The sequence below is a fragment of the Bombus huntii genome, chromosome 1 (assembly GCF_024542735.1).
Source record: "Bombus huntii isolate Logan2020A chromosome 1, iyBomHunt1.1, whole genome shotgun sequence".
NCBI lineage: Eukaryota > Metazoa > Arthropoda > Insecta > Hymenoptera > Apidae > Bombus > Bombus huntii.
In genome coordinates, this window is record NC_066238.1 from 10586584 (window position 1) to 10608165 (window position 21582).

The 21582-nt window shown below is 43.4% G+C and overlaps 1 protein-coding gene across 3 annotated transcripts in view; it reads right to left on the bottom strand.

Moving 5' to 3' along the window:
- Window positions 1-21582, bottom strand: part of LOC126868183 (discoidin domain-containing receptor 2-like) — a 159279-nt gene that overhangs the window by 22410 nt on the left and 115287 nt on the right. For 2 of the 3 annotated variants that reach the window (XM_050623397.1, XM_050623405.1), the window contains exons 7-10: window positions 17051-17258; window positions 7170-7509; window positions 4181-4371; window positions 3719-3900 (exon numbers count right to left, since the gene is read on the bottom strand). In XM_050623397.1, the coding sequence (XP_050479354.1) occupies window positions 3719-3900; window positions 4181-4371; window positions 7170-7509; window positions 17051-17258 (921 nt within the window). The remainder of the gene's footprint in view (window positions 1-3718; window positions 3901-4180; window positions 4372-7169; window positions 7510-17050; window positions 17259-21582) is intronic. The other variant, XM_050623414.1, reaches the window with a different exon arrangement.

Sequence of the window (21582 nt, forward strand, 5' to 3'; positions counted from 1 at the left end):
TAAGTGGCAAAATTATCTCTATAAATCGGAGCCTATATCTCTCTCTCTGTATAAAATATCTCGTTCATCGTCGATTTCATCCATTTGACATCCCTCGAAAGCTTCCTGTCGACTAAAAATCTATTTTTCGAATAATTTCCATATGTCTATGATCGGGAATTGCATACACTCGTTCGTCACATCGATACTCTCAATTTTACGTTAAAACGTTCATTGTTACCGACGTGAAATAAAACGTGGGAGATGAGGGAGAGAGAGAGAAAGAGAGAGAGAGAGAGAGAGAGAAAGAGAGAGAGAGAGAGAGAGAGAGTTAGAGAAAGAGAGAGACAGAGAGAGAGGGAGAAAAAAAAGGGGAGCAGAGATCGCGTCGAAAGGACCAGTCGAACGTGACGGGTATAACATTCGACACGTCCCATTGTAAAACTGCATCGAGCCACCGATAACCCCTGGCGCGATGTTTTCGGAGGACGGCCGTTTGGGTCTAATGACGGATCGCGCGGGGACAATGATTGGCGTCGCTACGATGCGTCAAGGCCAGGCTCGACGAGCCACCCCGAAATGTTTTGACTGTTTCGAGTGGCGCTGTCGTCTGTCAATCACGCGCAGACGTCTCGACGTAGACGACCACTTTGGGAGCATTGTGTTCGAATCAATCTGTCTACATACCGCGGAAATCGTGGCGATCGCACTGCAATCGTTCCGTCCGATAGTCGGTGTTGCGTCTTCGCGTCAGAAAGAAATCTTGCCATCGACGATCTATCACTTCTGACTTTAAGAGCCTTTACAGGTAAAATTCGTACACCTGCACAGGTAGCGATTCATAACGTCGCCAAACATAAAGCTTATAGAAAATTCAAAGAAGTTCAATGGACAGGTAACTCACGCGACGAACGAAAGACCCAGATTCGTATTCAGCTGTCGGATCGATCCATTCCTTTTCACTCTGTGGCGGGCAAAGATGTTGGTTGTACAGGGGATGGATGACTGGGTGCTCGATGAAACGGGGCGCGCGAACACGAGATCGGTATTCTCGAAAAATACGTCGTTCCGTCGGTTGGCACGGTGTGTATTCGGCGTACGCGTTGCAGAAAATAAATCACCGGCATGCTACAAATTTGCCGCGGCGTATTTTTATTCCAACAGATCGCGGCGGGTAGGCGCCGATTTAGGCGCAGGTTGCCGAATCAACCACCCCCTATGTGTAATATTTCTGCGATGTCGGCACGCGAGTCGACGGAAATTGGGGGATGGGTTGAGCACGCGAAAACGTGAAAGAGAAAAAAAGAGGGAGAAAGTTGGGGAGAGGAAGAGAGTCAGAGAGAGAGAGCGAGAGAAAGATAGATAGAGAGAGAGAGAGAGAGAGAGAGGGCTAGAACGACAGAGGGTGGCAGAAGGGAGATAGGATTGCAAACGTGATTACACGACGCGCTTTCTCTCCGCAATTAACAGAGCGAACTGGCCCGGAAGCCACCGGACCGCGTAATGATGATACATTCCACGAGGGTTGCTCCGAGGGTATTCGCGAAAGGGTTCGACGCAGCCCGTTGACGGCAGTTCGTTTATACGTCGACAAACCGATCAATCGAATGATTCTGCAGATTGAGCGGAAACGTTCCTGAATGCGCGCGATACTTTATTTGTTTGCCAGCGTGCATACCTTTTACGTTACTTGTTATGCGTAAACAACGTTATCCATCGTGCTCGGTGTCTTGATGTTTATGCAAAATGGTCGATACAACGTTTATTACTTTTATTGTATCGTACGATAGATATTGGGTGGTTTGGTTCGATCAAATGTTGGAAAATCTAGCAAATTTTTGAAGGGTAGTATGGAAAACTAAAGATCAATCATCCGAATTGGTAATCGATACAATGTCAGTATTACAGTCACAATTAAAACTGATTGAAGCTAGTTTCGTCAAAGGATTATTAAGGATTAATTCCAGAAATAATGGTATATATCAGAGCGAGGTATTATCTAAAAATCTTTCAGTTGTTAGTTTTACGTAACGCGACTGTATTGGTTTTGCTCGATCTATATTCAAAATACGTATAATTAAATTATCTCAACCAGTTAAAACTAATATCGACGAAACAAATCTGTTAACGGCCAGATTCAATGGAGCGTATTTTGCATCTGTAACATCTATTGCATTGGTTACACGAATTATTATCTAATCCGATAGAAAGCCCGCGGTATCGATCGAAAGTATTCGTATTGACCTTTAGTCGCGATTCGGTGATTTTTTATGCCAAAAGAGAGCCCTGGGGAACGTCTCGCGCGTTTGACGTCGACGGTGCGTAGCTCCTCCGCTTTTTTACTCTTTTCTCTCTTCATCCGCCCTCACGTTCCGGCGTTCTGGTATTCCGGATACGAGCTACGTTATACTGTACCCACGGGAGGTATATCTACCCCAAATGGTCTGCACTCGTTCCGCCATATTGATTTAAATTATTAATTGCGAACTTTCCCTCGACGAATAGAGTGCACGTTTAATGATTACTGCAGAAATACAAGTACATTTGAGCAAGGGTGGCTATTATTTATAGATCCAGCGATAACGTAGTTGAATTTTTGCGCGTCGACTTTCGTTTACTTTGTTCGCGATCGAACGTTACGATTATTTCCTTCGTCGTCCGGACGCCGTTTTATCGGTCCCGATACGCGTTCTACCTATTCAGTCCCACCCCGCTCCTCTCCCCGTACGCCATTTTGCATATCTTCGCGTTGCGAAATCGAATTAGAGTTTGCATATCAAAGATCCGACCCATTCGGAGAGTAGTTTTAACGTACATTATGAAAATGTTTGCAAATACACGTTACGTTCCAGATTATCTCCTAAGTAATAAATTACGGTATTCACTCCGACGTTGTATTCAACTTTTATTTCCTCTAACTCGGCTACAGACGTGCTCGAATTTCCCTTGTTAATTTCGAATAAAATACTCGTAATAAAAATTACGAGCAACTAGTTCCATCGGGAGAATAATCATCTCATAAAACACCTCGATAAACTCAGACAGAAATCGTACAAATGCAGTAGTATTGCGTTAACTGGTTCTGAGTAGGTATACTATCTGGCCAATTATCGAAGGAGGCATAGGGAATTGCGAGTATATTTCTTCTCCATTGATTGCGAGTCAGATACATACATTTGTTTATTTTACGAAAGCAACGTTATGCCGGGGCTTCGCATAAAATTGTTCGCCACCAGGTAGCGAGTTGTTGGCATTCTTATCGCGAATAAATGCATTGTGTTTACGTTGGAACTTGCGAACAACTCGCGAGCAGAGTACAACCAGACGTGTCGTGAACAGATCCTTTAAAACGTTGAGTGCGGATAATTCCACAGTGATGTCATGACCTGGCTGCTCCAGAAGACGAGCGACACCACGTCGGCGTCATTAGCACTCAGCGTGTTAAGAAATAAAAAAATTCACTCACACTGAACCATCGCCATCTCATCTCCGCGATCAACGCGTTAATATATCATCTCTCGAATGAACAATGCCCGCTGGGAAATGCGTCGACGCTATTATCGAACGCGATCTATGATTTGTTCACGGACACCGACATGGATACAGGATTAGACACTTTCCTACGAATTGAATTTCAACATCTCGTAGAGCCAGGTGTCATCCATTTAACGCGACGCGACTGCACTCGAATCGAACTGCTACCCGTTGCAACTCGTACCAAAGTAAGGACGATTCGTACCTTTTTGTTTTCTGTCTTGTTGCCACGCGAAGAGGTCTTGGAGAAGATGCTGTCCTGGTCGCTGGTGCCGCTGGAAACGGCAGGCCCGCGTCCTGTGCTGTCCTGGTTGAGCAGGGGCACCGTGCCGAGTTCCGGTACCGCATAATCGTACGATGTGTCAACTGCACCATTCGCGTACACCGCTGTGGATGATATAGCAAAGGAGGAACGGGCGCGGAACAGGGGGAGGGTAGGGAGAAGAGAGTGCAGGGGGACAGTGTATTGATTGCGGTCAGGCGAATGCTTTGTTGTTTGGTACATACGTACGCGTAGCAGCGGTAGCTCGTAGCGAGCACAGGGACCAACGTGCGCCAGCGTATAAATATACGGTTGATACGCGTGTGTGCACGCGCGTGGTACGCGTACGTATGTATGTATGCACGCAAAACAACGCGGGGCGACCGTGTACGGAGCACGGCATACCTGAGTGATTGATGTTGCTGCCCTTGTTGTTCAGCATCATGTCTTTCATCTCCATAACGACGGTGCTGTAGCTGTAGTACGGTGCGTACTTCAGGGCCTGGTAGGGTTCTTGATAGTCGTCGAGTTTCACGATGTCCAGAAAACGGTTCCCTAAATCCCGCGGCAGTGTCGGTAGCGAACCACCGGCGTACCTTACGAACAGAAAGAACAGAGACACTCGTTTCACTCGGATTATCCATCGTGGGATTTCCCTGTGTTTCGGTGATGCATCGTGTGGGACTGCGAATGGGAGGTGGCTACGGGAATACGCAGAATTCGGATTCGCTAGGGTGTGAAAATGTCTGGTACTTTTATGTTTATCCGACACCGTGCCGATAGCGTAGAATGGAAACAGGGTTGCACCGTCGAGAAATCGACTAGAATTTGTATTCTAGTATTTTGTTCAGTTGGAAGGTTTGCTTTTTTCTTTGCTTTAGCTAAAGGTTTGCTTTAGCTAAACAACAAGGAAGAGTTGAGAAGAAAGGTGGTATGTGTGATGAAATCTTTGATTTGACAAAGAATAATCTGTATGCTTCTAAACACCGAATCTTCTAAATAAATACGAATCTTAAGTATTTTTAATATTTCGGAAAAATACATTTAGAGTAGAACTCTATTTACTCAGACGAAATTGTAGTTAATGCCCGATTAACTGAACTTTTGCTAGTTGAATTCACTTATCTGAACGTGAGTTCCTATTATATGATTGGGAAACGGTAAGTAGTGATAGCCTATTTTATACAAACTCCAATTATACATATAAACTATTTGTCCCGGAACAAGTTCAGATAAATGGAGTTCCAGCGTATTCCACTGTTCCAACGAAGAGTCTTTCAAACGAAATATGTATCTACGTATGTATGTACGAAATTAGGCTAGACCCAGATTCTCTGATAGAATTTAATAAAACTCACAAACTCACGATTGTGACCTTTGAATCGTCGCTAAAGAGTGACGGTATTTTTTAAGCTGTACGACAACCATTAGCCGAAGAGGATGCACCGTTAAAGAGAACAGCGCGACTGGAAAGCCGGCTTTAAAGCGTCTTTTGTAGCGACGAAAGTGCATCGTTTTTCGAGTGGATACTTTTTACTCGGCGAGTTTCGCCGTTCAACTTAAGTGCACGTCAGATATTCGTCAAAGGGTGGTAAAACGTTCGTACGTGCACTTGAAGCACTCGTCTATACGGTTCTCTTTTAGGACATTCTTCGAACGGCAATATTAGGTTGCACAAAGCGGAGCCAAGGTTGAAGATCAATGTTGAAACGTGTAGGTCGCGTCCGAGTTACGACGTGGCTCGAGGATCTCGTCTGGAGACATTCGTGCCATACAAACTCGATATATTGCCCGAGGATGTCCGTTATTGGACATCTACTAACGAGCACGACGGATGGAAAGTTTATTGGAAGGTGGCTTCCGCCGTCATGGAGTACTGTGAATGGTTGTAAAGTTGGAAAAGGATGTTGCGGAATTCCACGTTATTAGAACATCTTTATAATCAAGTAGGTTGCTTTCATAATTCGCAGAATAAGAATCTTAAAAGTATTCCTCGCTAATTGAAGGAGTTTTTAAGAGTATAATATAGAGAGAGATTTATTTAAAATTTTTCTGATTATTTTTCTTACATTTCTTGGATATTTTGGATTTATAGCCTATTGCAAATTCGTATGATGTATAGAGTGATTTATTTGAGTATCTTCCTATTCTTTTTCTTTTTTAATCTTTTAGATGTATTGGAATGCTACTGGAATTCTATTTATCTGGAAATCTTTGTAATTTTAAATTTCTTAGATCGAATTTATACTGTGTTATAGATGTGTATGATATGCAGAGTAATTTGTTTGTATGCCTTCACAATTTCGTTTTTAAATGTTTAGATGCATTGAGATTAAATTGTACTTTAAATATCATTCGTGAAAATATAAATCGTTTTAACGTATTTCTTTCGTCTCGCGACGATAACCATACATATATCGAATATAGCTGTTTTGCAACCATTTTATGCCGACAGTTGGCAAACATCGTTTCATCGGAACCTAAGCAAGGTACTAAAATCGGTAAACCGTGGTGTTTGCACAAGGTAGACGCGAAATCGACGCGAAACCGTAGGCCTATCACGAAAGCTAATATTATTAGTAGTAATATTTACTATAACAGCGAAAGCCGCAAATCCTTTGTGTCCACACCGTTTCCTTTCACCGTAACCGAGTGTCGCGGTGCCAGTATTGTATCGTACCGTTATCATTTGATTTCAAATATTTGCACGAAATATTTCCAACGAATATTTCGAGTTATTGTAACTAAACAATGGTAATAAATAAAATATCTTTGTTTGTCTACGTAATCCTCAACGATTTATAATAGTCATCTTTTCTACTTATTCTTTCAAATACCTAATCCAGCTTTGGCAAATTTTGTCAACCGATGAATTACTACACTGTGAATATTTAAGCAAATTCATGTTAAAGTAAGAAATGGAAAAAATTAAATCTAACCGAATCAAATTTACCTAAATGTAGATAGAAAATTGTTTTACCTATTAAATATTAAATACATTTTTACATATTACGTGTATTCTATGCATCTTTGAACCTACAAATTTCCCATGAGCCTATAAAAATTTGTTCTTCTACAAATCGTCCTCCAATCAAAGAAACGTCTAAAATTCTTAAATTTCGCTTTGTCGTTTTTTAATAAAGTCGAAGACAAAAATAAATGGACAGGCAGTGGAAGATTGCTGAAGTTTAATCGAACTAATACCAATACCGTGCAGTTTATTTTCATCCATTATATATTCTTATAGTACACGTATTATGTACCAGATAATTGAAATCAATATTTGTATTTATACGTAAACAAGCCGTACTAAACAAAACTTCGTTGATATCTATTTCTATCAGCTGTCCACTTACTTTTGCCCCCGATTGTATAATCTTCATTCATCGAATACCTTTCATCATCCTCCAAAGTGTACGCCATGAGTGCGGCTCCTTTCTCGACCGTAGCGCAGGTAGATCCAAGATGGGATGGTGCCTTTCCAGTCATAGGACTGGCGAAACACTTTCGTTGCCTGTGCCTGGAGACGATGAGAAATATCGCAACGGCGAGCAGAAGGATCACGGCGGTTAGCACGCCGATCACGACCGCCATGTACGTCGGGTCGTCGTGCTTCGCAGTCGAGACCGGAAGTTCACCCTCCGCGGCACCGTTTTTCTCCACGAAGACGTCGCTCTGAATAGGTGACTCGGTTGTCGGTGCTTCCTCTGGCGTGAAGTTACCGTGAGCCACGTCTGCGTGAAAACAATCACCGGCACAGGGTTACTCGTAGTTCGACGACTATGAAATTAAACGAGTTTCTCGTTCGCTATCCGATATTATCGTGGAAATTATACAAAACCAAGGCACTAAAAATATCGGGAAAATGGAGCAACATTTTGCTTCAACGTTATTTTATCTCCTTCGTGTTCCGTGGTATGAAAATCCCGTTCGTTTCGAGAGAGTTCAGGGGAAAGGGGTTTATCTTTTCTATGGGATTACACCATGCGTAATGTAGCGCCTACTACAGAGGTTCGTCGGCCGCGAGCATTTGGGGCAGAAAAACATTATCGTACGAACCAACGGGTAAACGCGGAATCATTAAACGGAAGGAAGATACTTGAGCGCATATAGACCGCATAATCAACCTATATGCGTTTTGATGAAAAAAAGCGCGCAGTATACCGTCAAGTTCTCCATTTGCTTTATTGCAACGGCACTGAGTGATCCGATTGTCCGATTACCTCTTCGTTCCTCAGCTGTAGGTATATTTCATTTACGTATCTCCGAGGAGAGATTTTTAATATTCGTCGGCTACTCTAGAATTCGGGAAACGACGAAACTTCGTCTTGAAAGAGGGAAATCGTCGGAAGAAAAATATTTCAACAAGCTGTTTTGCCGCGAAAGGCGCGACAGAACCACGTTACACGCTGTCACAAGCAACTAAACGCGGCGTACGAGTCTTGAGCGAATTTTTTCGACACGAGACGCGACACACACGTGTTTCTCGCTGGTTAACTCGTGGTCCCTTTATCTCGGTTGCACGACGCTCGAATAATTCAAGCACCGCGAAAAGACGGTTGTGCGGGTTGTACGAAATTAGTTTCTGCCGCCCAATTGCCAAACGCGGGACCTACGCGTCGAGAAGAAAAAGTTTCTCTGTAGTTAAATTAAATTAGTTAAATAATAAGTTAGTCAAATTAAAGTATACACGATTTTGCATTATCAAATAATCTTTACTACGTTGAAATTACGTAATGTCAAAAAATATTCAGTGACTTATGAACAGAAACGTATATTCCGAAACGAGTTACTTTCTATATTAAGAACGTCCCGTATGATTCAGCGGGAAGATTACCGTGAAATTAACGAAATGGCGCGCGACGCTAATTAATTAAAACGGGCTATTGATAAAACTTGCTATTTCTCTCTCTCTCTCTCGTCTCATTGTGGGGAAATTTTTTTTCCAGCCCTCGCTCGCTGCTGAATTCTATCTCCGCGGTTTGTTTCGTTAAATAAGATCTTGCCAGACATTCGTGCGACGTAGCGGAGCCGTCGGGCGGAGCAGCAAAAACGGTTCGAGGTTAACGGCGTGATAAAGGAAAAGAAGAAAAAAGGAAAGGACGGAAGATTGACTCGCAGAAGTGGGTAGCGAGGTTCACCGAGGTTTCACAGGTGAAGCCTTCTCTATCTCGATTCACCAAGCTTTTTCCACTCGCGCCAACGAGCAAACCCGTATTCCGTGGGTTCCTGGCAGGATTATACCGCACGAAACAAAGCTGTCGTCGCGTTTGATATCGGCTTTTACATGGTCTGGCAAGCGTTCTGCCCTCTCCTGTCGCCTCCGACAAACCGTCTACCGTTTCCCGTGCATCCCGTATGAAATCTGATATTAAACATTCTTTGCGTGGCCCAGGGGGTTAACTGTGAAAAGAGGTTTTGTCTCGCGAAGGCCACACCGTCAGGTGGTACAGTGCGTCAGGTTCGCTTCTCTCTCTCTCTTTCTCTCTTTCTCTTTCTGTCTGTTTCTCGTTCCGTTCAGCAGCCATAGTTACAGGCACGCTGGTAATCTAACGGTAATGAGTATGCATGCGATGCAAACCAGTGGGGTTGCAGGTGCTGCTGACGAGAACCAAGGTGGTTGAAGAACGAGGTTTTCATACCACTGTTCACCGTTTCGAGCGGAATGGTTTCTGTGAATCGGTAAATATGGTTCTACTCGTAGAAATTGTGTGGTTACAGCAGACTATGTTGACCGGTTTTAATTAACTCTTGGATGGGCAAGAGCGGATCAACTCTGACTCATGTAAGTATTTTATGTTTACCTCTCTGTAAATCACATTTATCAATACGTTCTATCAAGCTATGTATGCTTATAGATAAAAATTTTCAGATTACACGAAGACTTCTTTCATTCGTTCAACTATCTAAAAATTCTTTAATACCTTAATAATTCTTTGAACGAATCAAAAACGAATATCGTATTTGTTATCATTGTCGTGTTGCTACTAGATAAAAGTATGTCTATCGGAAATTAAAATTGTACGGTTTGTAGTAGGCTTGGAAGTAAATGCAAGGAAAAATATGTAAAAGGATAAAGTTGCTTTTCGATCAGTTGTTCCCTTTATTACTATAAAATGAAATCGTAAATGAAGCGACAACGATTCAAGCTGTACCGTGCAAACACTGTAGCTGTACAGTGGTAATTCGATGAAAATGGATCTGGCAGACGATAAAGGTGGATTTGACAAGGGCAAAGGTGATCGAAGAGCAATTTTCGTAAACCAACGATTGCGTCTCTTAGAAAAACGATGCATTGTTCGCAGATTGATTGGTACTCGAATAATTGTAGCCATATAATCCCTCTGTACAATTGATCGTTGGTGGCTGAGAGCCGAGATGATTGAAAAACGAATTTCTGGTTTCCATCGGGTGCCCTCTCCACTTTAGAAGAAGCGATTGCTGTACAGAGCAGGAAATGCGATTCTATGGCGGAGGTTGCTTCCATAGGGGACATGCGCGAGCGCACGAGTGTTAACCGTGTCGATTGATACTTCGAGCGCGATTTAAATTAAAAAGCCTGCCGGACAACGCCGCGCCGAACAACGTGTTAAGCAGTGCTCCTATTTTTACGCAACAATTAAATTCTTGTCACGGTTGCGCGTGTGCAAAGGACTTCGAGTATCATAATCGAAATTGAGTTTTCAATTAAATTCTTTATCCGGCGTGCTCGTTATCCTCGTTGCGCGTCCTCGTACACGTTGAATTGCTGCGTCTGTCTTGCGATTAACGCGACCGACTTTTTTCTTATTCGAATTACGTACGTAAAACGTCAAAGAAAGGACGCAACGTTTCATATACTACGATCTATGGTATTTGAATTACGCGCAGTCGAGTCTGGCTTATTCTTATTCGCGACGATCAGTCAAGATGATGATTCGTGCGTGATTTGTGAAATTGATTTATTAAATACATGCCGAGCTAGCTATGCAGCTCTTACTGAGAAATCGTTTTGGTATTTCGTGTTTAGGTATTCGCCAGCCACGCTGTTCCTCGTTGCTACGTCAAATATGAAATGCGATGAGTATCGCTTTTGATCGATACGTACGAGGCTTAGAGCGTTTTTCAGATCTGCAGTTCTTAAGAAGCAACTTCTAAATAGCAACAAATGACTCGAATTTTCCAGGTTTCTGTTAGAAAACGTCGTTTTCCTAACAGAAGGTTTCTTTCCGCTATCCGACATTCATTTTTTCAGGCAAATGGTCGTAAAACATTCCAACCAGCCACAAAGATTACTATACGTCGTATCAATACACCAAATAATATCATCAAGCAAGTACACGTTCGATACGTGGAAGCGGACAAACGATCACTTGCTTTCATATCTCAGGTCCGAACGACCATTACTAAAACAATGTTCAATCTACGTCGACGAAATACGCGGTGCAGATTCAGCGGACCAAAAACGAAGGAAATTGCGAACTGGAAATAGAGTCAGAGGCAGCTATACATTACCGTAGCTCGACTAAATATTTTCCAAGTGGCTCCTTCGGCCTGCCTCGATACCGAATTCCCGTTTAATTATAGCGGGCCCTCTCTAGACCCGTGATTATTTCGCCATCAAAACAATAACAGAGCCGTCCTCCCGTGGCTGCATACACACTTCCAGAGTACAGTGGTAGTCAGATTTACGATTGGATCAGGATGCTGCGCGATTGCGACAAGGGTGGGCCATAACTTACGTAGGTGGATCTTCCGCGTATAAATCATCGTGCACCGAGAGATGCAACGGGATGCCTTTCTTCGAACAGGAATGAAAATAAAATCAATGGGAGTAGAAAGGGAGACGAAAAGAGGAGTCCGGTAAGAGACCTCGTTCTTACGTCCCGCGATTTCCTCGCGCTACGCTTTCGTATCTTTCCCTTCTTTCTTTTTCCTCGCTGTTTCTTTGTACCCTTCGTTTCGTCTCTACTTTTGCGTGGTCCGTGCAACAGGCACGTTACAGCCACGACAAGGACAACGAGAGACGGTGCAAAGACGGTTGCACGTGCAGCGTGCACACGCAGCTGACGCTCTACGTCAAATGCAACTAATGCGCTCCTTGATCTTGCGACGCGGTTTCCTCGCGAAGAAATAGGAAAAAGAGAGGCAGAGAGGCAAGGGGAAAGGAAGGCTCAACAATTTTAAAAGCGCTTTGATTTACCGCTGCAAACGGAAATGGAGCCGCGAACTTCGTTTCTCGGCCTTCGTGTTCGACCTCATTTTCAAGCACAGAGAGCGAGGCCGCTTAATCGAACGACGGCCATTGTGAATCGGCCACCGTGGGATTGTCTGGCGAAAGGATGCTTTCGGTGCTTGGAGCACGTCAGACGTCGCCGCCAATCGTTGCCTTAATACATCCACCCCTCGTTTTACCATTATTTATTGCCCGATATCGCGTCTATTGTCCAACGATTTTCCTATTCTCGGCTTATCGTTTCAGTTTCCACCTTTAAATCCGCATATCTATCGAACAATAAAGTATTACATTAATCGCAGATTAATAATTCCTGGTATTCTTTGCCATTTTGATTCATCGATTGATTAGTCGAACTTGCGTTTGTCTTGCGTTCGTTTAAAATAACGGCAAATCCTTGTCTATCCATAATTTGTAAGAAACGAGGCAGCAGAAAAAGGAAACTAACGTTAATCTAACGTTAATCTCCTTTTTCTCCGTGATGTTTTGTCTTGGGAGAAATCGCGAGTAAAAATATAAGAAGCGTAACTAGAACAATGTGACACGGTACAAATTTAACGCGGAACAGCTAACAAAGTTCTCGAACGGGGTGACTCGCGATTAATTTCGTCCCCCTGTTTGTAAGGTTTTCCCATGGATCCGAGTGACTTAATCTGGGAGCCAGGCGTACCAGCGGTGTCCCGGTAATGGGATTATTAACGAGATAAGTTTAAGGGAATTTTTCGCGGGCCAGTTACGTTCCTCTCTGTCAATTAATAATCGAGTATCCGGCGTAGAGTCTTTAGAGTAGACACTCGCCGGAGGCGGTTTCCGGGGGCCGATAACACGGAAGCGGAGCACAAGAACCCGGCCGGCGTGCCAGGAAAATGCTCGCGATATATCAGCGCTGGGACACGATATTTTGAATATTTAAGGAACAGAATGGGATGAGCGATCCTCGACGGTGAATCATTTTTACGGCAGCCACCGGTAACCGGAGAGGCGGAGAAGAAAAGGGGGCAGAGCTCCTCCACCTGGCAAGGCGATCCACGACCCAGCTTCTCGTATTTCCCTGTCCAATTACGTTTCTCGTGGAGGAGAACAAGAAGAAGCAGCGTAGAAATCCCTGCAGGACCTTCGCGAAAAATGGAACGAGGAAGAGCTGAAAGAATCTGACCGGGTACATCCATTATAGTATTCCCTTGTTTTTTTCTTATTATTCTTCCTTTCTCCTCTCTCTCTCTCTCTCTTGCTTATCGTGGACGTGCTTTAAAAGTGGATCGAACGATTGTATTCAAAGAAATTGCGAGGAAATAAACGGGCAGGAATTGTCGATAAACTTTTTAACGAATCCCTTTTGCCATCGACGAGGCGTCGCGCGACGCGAGGTTGTTCCAAGGACTCGCGAAACTCGATTGCCACGTTCCAGGCGATTCGTCTCTTTCTTTCGAGCACCTTGGCCTTTTCTTTCCATCGTTTCCGACGCTGTTCATCGTTATTCCAAAGCATCGATGTTTTCGTTAAGCTTCACTGGAGGTGAGAGAATCCGATGAAAATGTCGGTTGAAAGTTGTTAACGGTGAAACGGACTGAATCTATTTTATAAGGGTAATGTCTCGTATAAATTTGTGACTTTAAAGTCGAAAATACAATTATCGATCTTCTTGGAGGTTCTCCGTGACGCTTACATAATCAATTTCCAGCGACAAGCGTTCCCGCACCGAGAACGATTTCCCATTTCGCGGACAGGAATTATTCGTGGACATCAGTCACACGGTGGTCACATTTGTAGGGTGTGCCGTTAGACCCGGGTCATTTTTCTTCGACTGCTATTTCCTGCTTTCTATCCCCCTTTCGCCCTACGATCCTTTTCTTTCGAAATAAATGAGCGGCTGCCGCTGGATCAACGAGCATGAATTTCACGCAGAGCACGCGAATGAGATCCGTATGAAATTATCTGTCTAGAGGAGGGGTCGATTTCGAAAAGGGTGCACCGAGTAAAAGGGTTGTTCCCGATAGGGTGGCAAACTTGTCCAAATAAAGTAGTCGAGCTGACGCGTCATTAGCAACAGCCCGTTGCAGAAGCTTCTGTTTCGAGGCTCCTACAAAAGCCTTATCCTTTCAATCGATGAATCGTTTCGGATTCGTTTCGTCGATGTTGCCGGCCGATTCGTTTACCTGTGTAAAAACACGATTTCGATTAGGATTCCTTCCGGAGATCTCGTGAAATGATAGAACACGATTAAGAAGGGTTCCCTTCCCAATGGTACTTTTCTCTCGGATCATTTATTATCCTCAGAAAATCCTGATATAATGACCAATCCTTTATTAGGTCGTATAACACCTTGACGATCCTTCTCGATGGAATATTTTCTGTGCCACGGTTATGAAAGTTTCTTTTCAGATCTCGATTTTCTATACATAAATATTTAATATCCTCTTGGAATATTATTATATACTTCAGATATACGACCTTATCGATTCAACGATCCCGTATTTCGCTTGAGTCTACGTCTCAGCTTTTTCCAACCGCTATTTGCTCGACGGGAAAATTGTCCGCCGTACAGTTCCATGTACATCCTTTGAGATGGAAAAAACAGCGGACGACGGAACGTAGCCTGGAAGAGTTTCATGCCCACTTTATGAACCTGTTGTTAGGTGGGCAAATCTCGCTGACAAAGGACCCTTTGTGCCACGAATACCTTGTATAATGTTAAGTCTTCTTTCAGCGCTGTTCCTTCGTGGTCTCGGTTTGTGACGCGTTATCTTCGATGCGACGCGTTTTGCCGCGTTTAATTTAAGAAGAAAGAAGGAAAAACAGATTACACGGTGTTCCATGTACGCGTAGCGCATACACACGTAAGTTGATTTCACACGTGGTTCTACGAAAACCAGCGCATTTAACGTTGCCTCGATCGTTGGCTGATTCTCTTTTCATTCGTCGATTCTTCCGCTCGAAGAGCGTCTTTGAGGTCTATTTAGAAATGCTCTTGGGTTAAATGATAAAGCTCGGAAGTCGAGTTTCGTGACACGGTTTATACGAGGAGGGCAGACTCTTCTGTTCAATTGTTCGGTGACTCGAGCACCGTTGCGTTTAATCCCTCCGCTACGGATAACAAAGAATTTTTCTTCACAGAACCATGGCCGCTCGCTGGAAACGAGGAGAGTTTTAGCGCGTTTCATTCTTGTTGTTCCGGTACCTTTTTCAACGAACGCCAAAGCTTGTTTAATCCCTTCTTTCTTCTCCCGTTAGATTTTTCTCTGCCCTCGGTTGCTTCTCGTTTTTCTTCCTCCTTCTATCCGCCGGTTTGTACATCATCTTCGAATTAATTGGATTTCTTTTCCCGTGACTGCGCCGAACCGGACCGTTCGTCGATTTAATCGCACGGAAAAATGAACTAATTCGAAAGACGCGAACGAAACGGGACAAGACTCGCATTCGAGGCTACCGTTAATTTTTACCGCTAACTCGACGGAGAACCTTATCCACAGGGACGTCGATTCGAGATCTTTGAATCCGACAAACATTTTCCAGAATCTTTTTCAAATATTATTATGTACGAGTATCTCGAATACGCATGAAATCTAAAGAATTTGTTTCGATCGACTAGAGACTACAATTCTCGATTCCCAATTATTAAATTTAACAAACATTTTCAGAAGATTTATCAAACCGTACGCTTAGTATTTCAACGCCAAAAACTCGGGTGAACTTCTTCGTCGAATATCGCGATTCGCAATTCTCGATTCGCACAAAATTTTTGTGGATATTTATTAAAATCTTAGCTCTTATATCGTGTTTTAAAATGAAAGATCTGCTTCGCATTTCACGATCCTGGATAACCTCGTGTTTCTATTATAAATCCTCTTTATACAATACGGAAGACAGAATATTCTGTAAACGCGGCTAAACTCGACGCAACGAGACGATTTCCATCGAATGCCGCGTTAAATCGTACGGAAGCTGTATTCGGTCGAGAGGATCGAGGACACTCCGTTATTCGTACGTTCGCGATTTTATATCGTCTCGTTGATAAAACGCTTTAACCTGTCTAACATTCGTGTCGTTATTTCTGCTGTCTTCGTCCGGACAACTTGATTTCTATTGAAACAGCTACGCTGACCTGTCCGTATATACCGAAGGCAGACCTGGTTTTCATTCGCGTGGAAGAAAAATATGGAGCGCTAGCGGGAAAGAGAGAAGGAAAGGAAGAAAAAAAAGCAGGGCAAAGGATAATAAAACAAGCAACGAGCAGCAGAAGCGGTAGCGAAGCGAGGTTCGATTTGCGATTCATCCTTCTGCATGAGAACTTATCCAGCTGTTATCTTTTCTTTTTTTCTTTCTTTCTGTCTATAGACAGCGTGTGTACGACTTAATCGAAATCGTTTGACTGACAGATATATAATAAGCCGTTGTCAATTACCGTGTATCAATTTATATACACACGGGCCTGGTTTTATTCCTCGATGATTGACAGTCGCTGGCTGGTCTGTCAGATTGGTGTGTACGGGGTGGAAAATCGGTGGGAGTGGAAAGAGGGTTGAGCGCGGAATCGCGGAGCCTGCGAGCCCCGGCAGACTACGAGTCACGTCAAATCCGAATGAAACGACTGGAATTACAAAAAGAAATACCGTTTGTGCGTTCCTTCTCCCTACGGCGTTCACGACCAAAAGTCTGGGTGCCGCAAAAACGATTTTGCGTCACAAGCAGAAATTTTTCGTTTTAAGTTTTCGCCGCGGCGGCAGTACGACGCGTGACAGGACTTTCTTCCTTAGCTATTGTTTTTATCCTGCGATACGTTTTTATCCTCAGACCCGGGGAACGAACGCTGATATAAACCTATATGTATATACATATATATATATGTACATGCGTGAACGTACTACGGGTACTGTACGTTTTATCGCTCGACACTTCAGACCGGGGAACGAGAAATGTTTCGATGAAGATTGTGCGATATATCATACCGCGGGGATCGCGTGTTTCGTGTGCTTGTTCTTTCGAGAGGGAGCCGCGAATCCCAATATTTTCACGTCGACTGGCGCGCGATTGTTCGAACATGAGGAATTTTGCTCGCTTACCGGAATCGAAGGTCACCTCGCTGATCATGATCCATCTGTCGGAGAAGTGAAGCCTCAACTTCACGTACTTGCCGACTCGATGATGGAGCTTGATGGTGATGTTTCTAGATGATTCGAAGATCTTGTCCTCCATGTAGGTATATGTTATTGGCTCGCCCGTGTAATATTTGCCACCGATACTGAACAGTATGTCGACTTGGGAAAATATCTGAAAAATAAAGTATAATTTTTTGTCAGTCCAGATAGGAGAAAGAATAACAGAGAGAGAGAGAGAGAGAGAGAGAGAGAGAAAGGAAGAAATTTTCTGAGAGAGAAGATCCGTGGACTTTGTACGATAATAGAAGTGGAATATAACTCTTCGTGCCAATAGGAAACAGCTCTGAGACACGTAAACAGACACGTGAAGATATTGGAGACACGCAACCTCGGGTGGTTTAGGTTTGGGGCGCGATATAATATGAAATTTTGAGGCGTTCTTGGTCGAATCTTTTCTATTTGCGATTTATGATTTACGATCCAATAAGAAGTAACATAGAAATCTAACAATAAGTTAGAACTGAATGAATACAGCGCGAGTCTGACAGAGGAAGGTCAAAAGATTTGAAAAGAGAAGAAATTGGAGATGGTGGGATCGGCTATTGTAGTTAAAACGGCGGTTGATCAGATCTGTAACTTGAATATTGAAATATTTTTTAGATTTTTATTTCGAATACGTGGACATCTTACGAGATTGAAAAATTCTTCTATAGAAGAATTGACCAAACTTCAACGATCTGACGATCCAAGTTTCATTCGATAGGAAGAATGCTCGTCTATTTTATCCTCTGGATCGAAGTTCAGAAACAAAGTATCTGCATATTAGAAGAGAACGGAACGAAACAAAGATCCATTTCTATCAAAGTGGCGGTAACCGGGAGAGATTGATCGAGGTGGCCTTAAAATACATCGGAAACCTAAATAAGCCGGCGTATAGACGAAATAAAACAGACGTAGACGAAGTGAGACGTTGATGGATAGAGCCGACGTGAAAACCCGCTCTTCGCCGAAGAAGATTTAGGAACAAAGTAAAATACGATCCTCCGGCGCGGAAGAAACAGAGGAAGAGATAGAACGAAGAGGCAAAACGAAAGTCGTATGACTTTTGAGAACGTTATAAAAGTTTAATACGTCCCTGAAGTTCGATAGGGTATATGATCTGATCATAAATCAGGGATATTATCCGAGGTCGCAAAAGGCTTTACTTAGCCAGCGTTGTATCGGCGCTACGTTCGTATGATCTTGCCGGTCGTCACGGGATTTGAGTATTTTACGATCCATCTCGTCCGTTTTTTGTTCCCCGTCTCTCCCTCTCTTCTCTCTTTTTTCCTTTCCCCCTCTACATTTTTTCTATCTCGCTCTTCTTTCTTTTTTTTTTTGCTTTGCTATGAAAGCGCACGTAAAAAACGTCGCGTGGAAGATGAAAATTGAAGCTATCGAAAGGAATAAAAACTGCAGCCACCATCGAATTTCACGTTGACAAAAATGTCAAGTAAAAAAGAAAAATAGAGAAAAAGAAGAAAGGAAAAACAAAATAACGAGCGAAAGAGGACAAATTGAATTTTCGACGGTGCAGCCTGTCGAGCGGTGAAATCCAAAGTGGATAATAATGCGAATCGCTCCGGATCGAGAGACACGAACGATAATTGGAAATTTTGTTAATTTCCGGGTAAAAAAATATTGTCGAATAATACGGGTATACTTGGCGCAACTTGTGAAACGAGATTTTAAAATAGGTCAGCGGCTGAAATTTACATGTTACGAGGTTTGAAACGAGTTATTTGAGACATTTCGTGTATAACGAGCTCGAACTTTGTACGGAGCACGCGCGATGTGAATTTGGAATTGTCAGTTTGTAAGGATTGCTATTTTCTTACTACGATACGAGGATTGATATTACGAAAGGGATATACATATTTTTCGATCATAGGCTACATCGGCTACATTCGTCTTCAATATTACACGCGATATATGCCATAGATGCTGTTTGTTACGTAAACCGTAGGAAATTTTCTAATTTACTCGTTACATCGTTTTCACCGACTACAACGTTATGAGCGTACGAGTGTACGGTAACGTGTTGCTTTGCGACTTGTCGATTCTACCGCGACAGTTTAACGCTTATTTGCATATATTAGTCACCAACTGAAGACGATCCAGACGCATGTGTCCGACGTAGACCTGTTGAAAATCGCTTCTAGGAAATGTTCTTAACAATGTACTTTCTCATTGTATCGGTATAAATGGTAAAACCGTACTTTGAACCAACAGCTATAAACATACGTATGTAGACCTCAAAAGGTGAAACGAGTTCCGTAAAAAAAAAAAAAGGAAATCCTTGAAATTTCAATTCGAACGAAAGACCATGGAAAAACTACTATTCGCTGTTTTACGGGCTATCGAATTATCCGTGGAAGGAAAACTTGCTTTCAGCCGGCGCGGCGTTGCGGTGGCGTACGAGCCGAAAGTCGATAATGCGATTGTCACAACCGCGGGGCAACATCTGGAACGGATTCGTCGTCGAATCGGTTCCCGAAGATTTCGTTATCGTAATTCGCGTCATGTAAATCCAATTACGAAAGATTCGTTTCAGGCCCGATGGGAGTCGGAAACGATATCCCAACGACGGCGTAGAGACGGACGGAGATAGACAGAGAAACGAGAAAGAGAAAGAGAACGAGGCGTTTATCCCGCCGCTATCGATATCGATGTTCCTGTATCCGTCGCTTTGCCTGGTGGTTCCCTGCTGGTGGATCGTCATAAAACTCGTTTGCTTCACCCTTGTCGTCTCTTCGGGGTGGATTTCGGTGGCGAAGGTCCGTCGACACCGGCCGTGTATTCAATCGAAGCTCGACGAGAGACAAGCGAGAAAAAGCTGTGCGAATGTGTGCGGGTAGAGAACGCGCGCGACCGCGCCAGGAGTCAGATGCAGAGAGACGGAAGCCGCGCACGGATTATCCGATATAATATACCGGATGAAGCGCAATAACTGATCTGGAAGTAAATCTCTTTTTTACAGTACGGTTCAACGAAGAAAAATGGAGAAGCCCGGCCCGGCGAGCGGCTCTTTTTTCCTCTGGACCGGGAAAATGATTTCGTTGAAACGTATCTGCAGTTCTCGCGCAAACAGAGAGCCTTACGCTCAAAGAGCAACATTATTTCATTCTATCGACGATTCGAGTACAACGTAGCAGCGTGTATAAACGTTTTAAAACGTTCTAATCTTTCGTTCATGCACGGATTTTTCCTTCTATCTCGTCATCGTATCGATTCGTCGGTTCTTTCATGCTTCCTCCATCTACGTACGTAGATCCAGTGGCCTACGTGTAATTTAACGAGATGATTTGACAGACGAAACTGGATGGTGCTTTTAATTAGTCGACTCGACGTTTCGTTACATCCTGCAAAGCGAGAGCTCGGACGTTTTTAAAAAATCATGCAGAGCCGGATTCGATTCGGTTCGCGTGAAAATAGTCGGCAGGCTTGGTCAGTGCAACGCGGCTCATTTCGCCCATTAGCCGGTCGTCGAGTCTTATGTATTATGCGGAATAGACGGTGCTCGCTTCCATTCGTGACCGTCAAAGGGAACGCACCCACCGGTGAAATTGAAATGGAGTCCGTAGGAAAGAGCATTCGTAAACAAAATTGACACGAGAGCAGCCTGGGACCTGAAGGGGGCGAAGAACCGTTGCATCGAGACCCGGTAGAGGATGCAATCACGGAAATTTATGCACTTTGACAAGCCGGAACGGTGAACCGGCGGCAAAGTAGACCGGGTTTCGGTCCTTACACGACCAAGGAAAAGTATTTGCACACTGTCAGAAACGCAGTGAAAGATCTTATCAGCTTGTCGAGTTTGCTCGTTTTCGTTTCCTTCTCTTCGACGAAGAAGGAATAAGTAAATCGACTCGCAGACGTCTCGGTCGTTACGTTTATTAAATTGCTACGCCAAACATCTCTCCGCGTATACAAGAAAATTACAAAGTGATCTCGTTACTTATGTTCGAGATTTCGTCAACTTCTATCAAACCGGATGCCGCCATCTCGTTTATGCGCATCAACCAATATCGGAGCAAACGCGTTAAAATGATCTACTGCTCGAACTTCGAATGAAATTCTATGACTCAAGGTATCACGCGTTTAACGATATCCCGGTGTCGTTACTTCCAGCTTGAGCAACTAGACCGCGATAGTCTACGGTCTAGAACAACCGGTGTTGATGTACGATCAGAGGATTTTGTCTTCAGCACTTCATTTCGATTCGTCGTTTCGATAATGAAAATTCGCGTGGCTGGATTTTATTACCATTCAGCGAGAGAGAAGCTAGATAAGTCTATAAGTTTTCGTTTAGAATGAAAACGTGAGCTAATTTCTATTACTATACCTGATCAAACAGAGAGTTTTAAGAAACGTGTAAGATCATCTAGGACTGACCAGAAGACAGCTAAGAGTATTTTTTAGAACTCATGACATTTAACACGCTATGGTGGGCACAA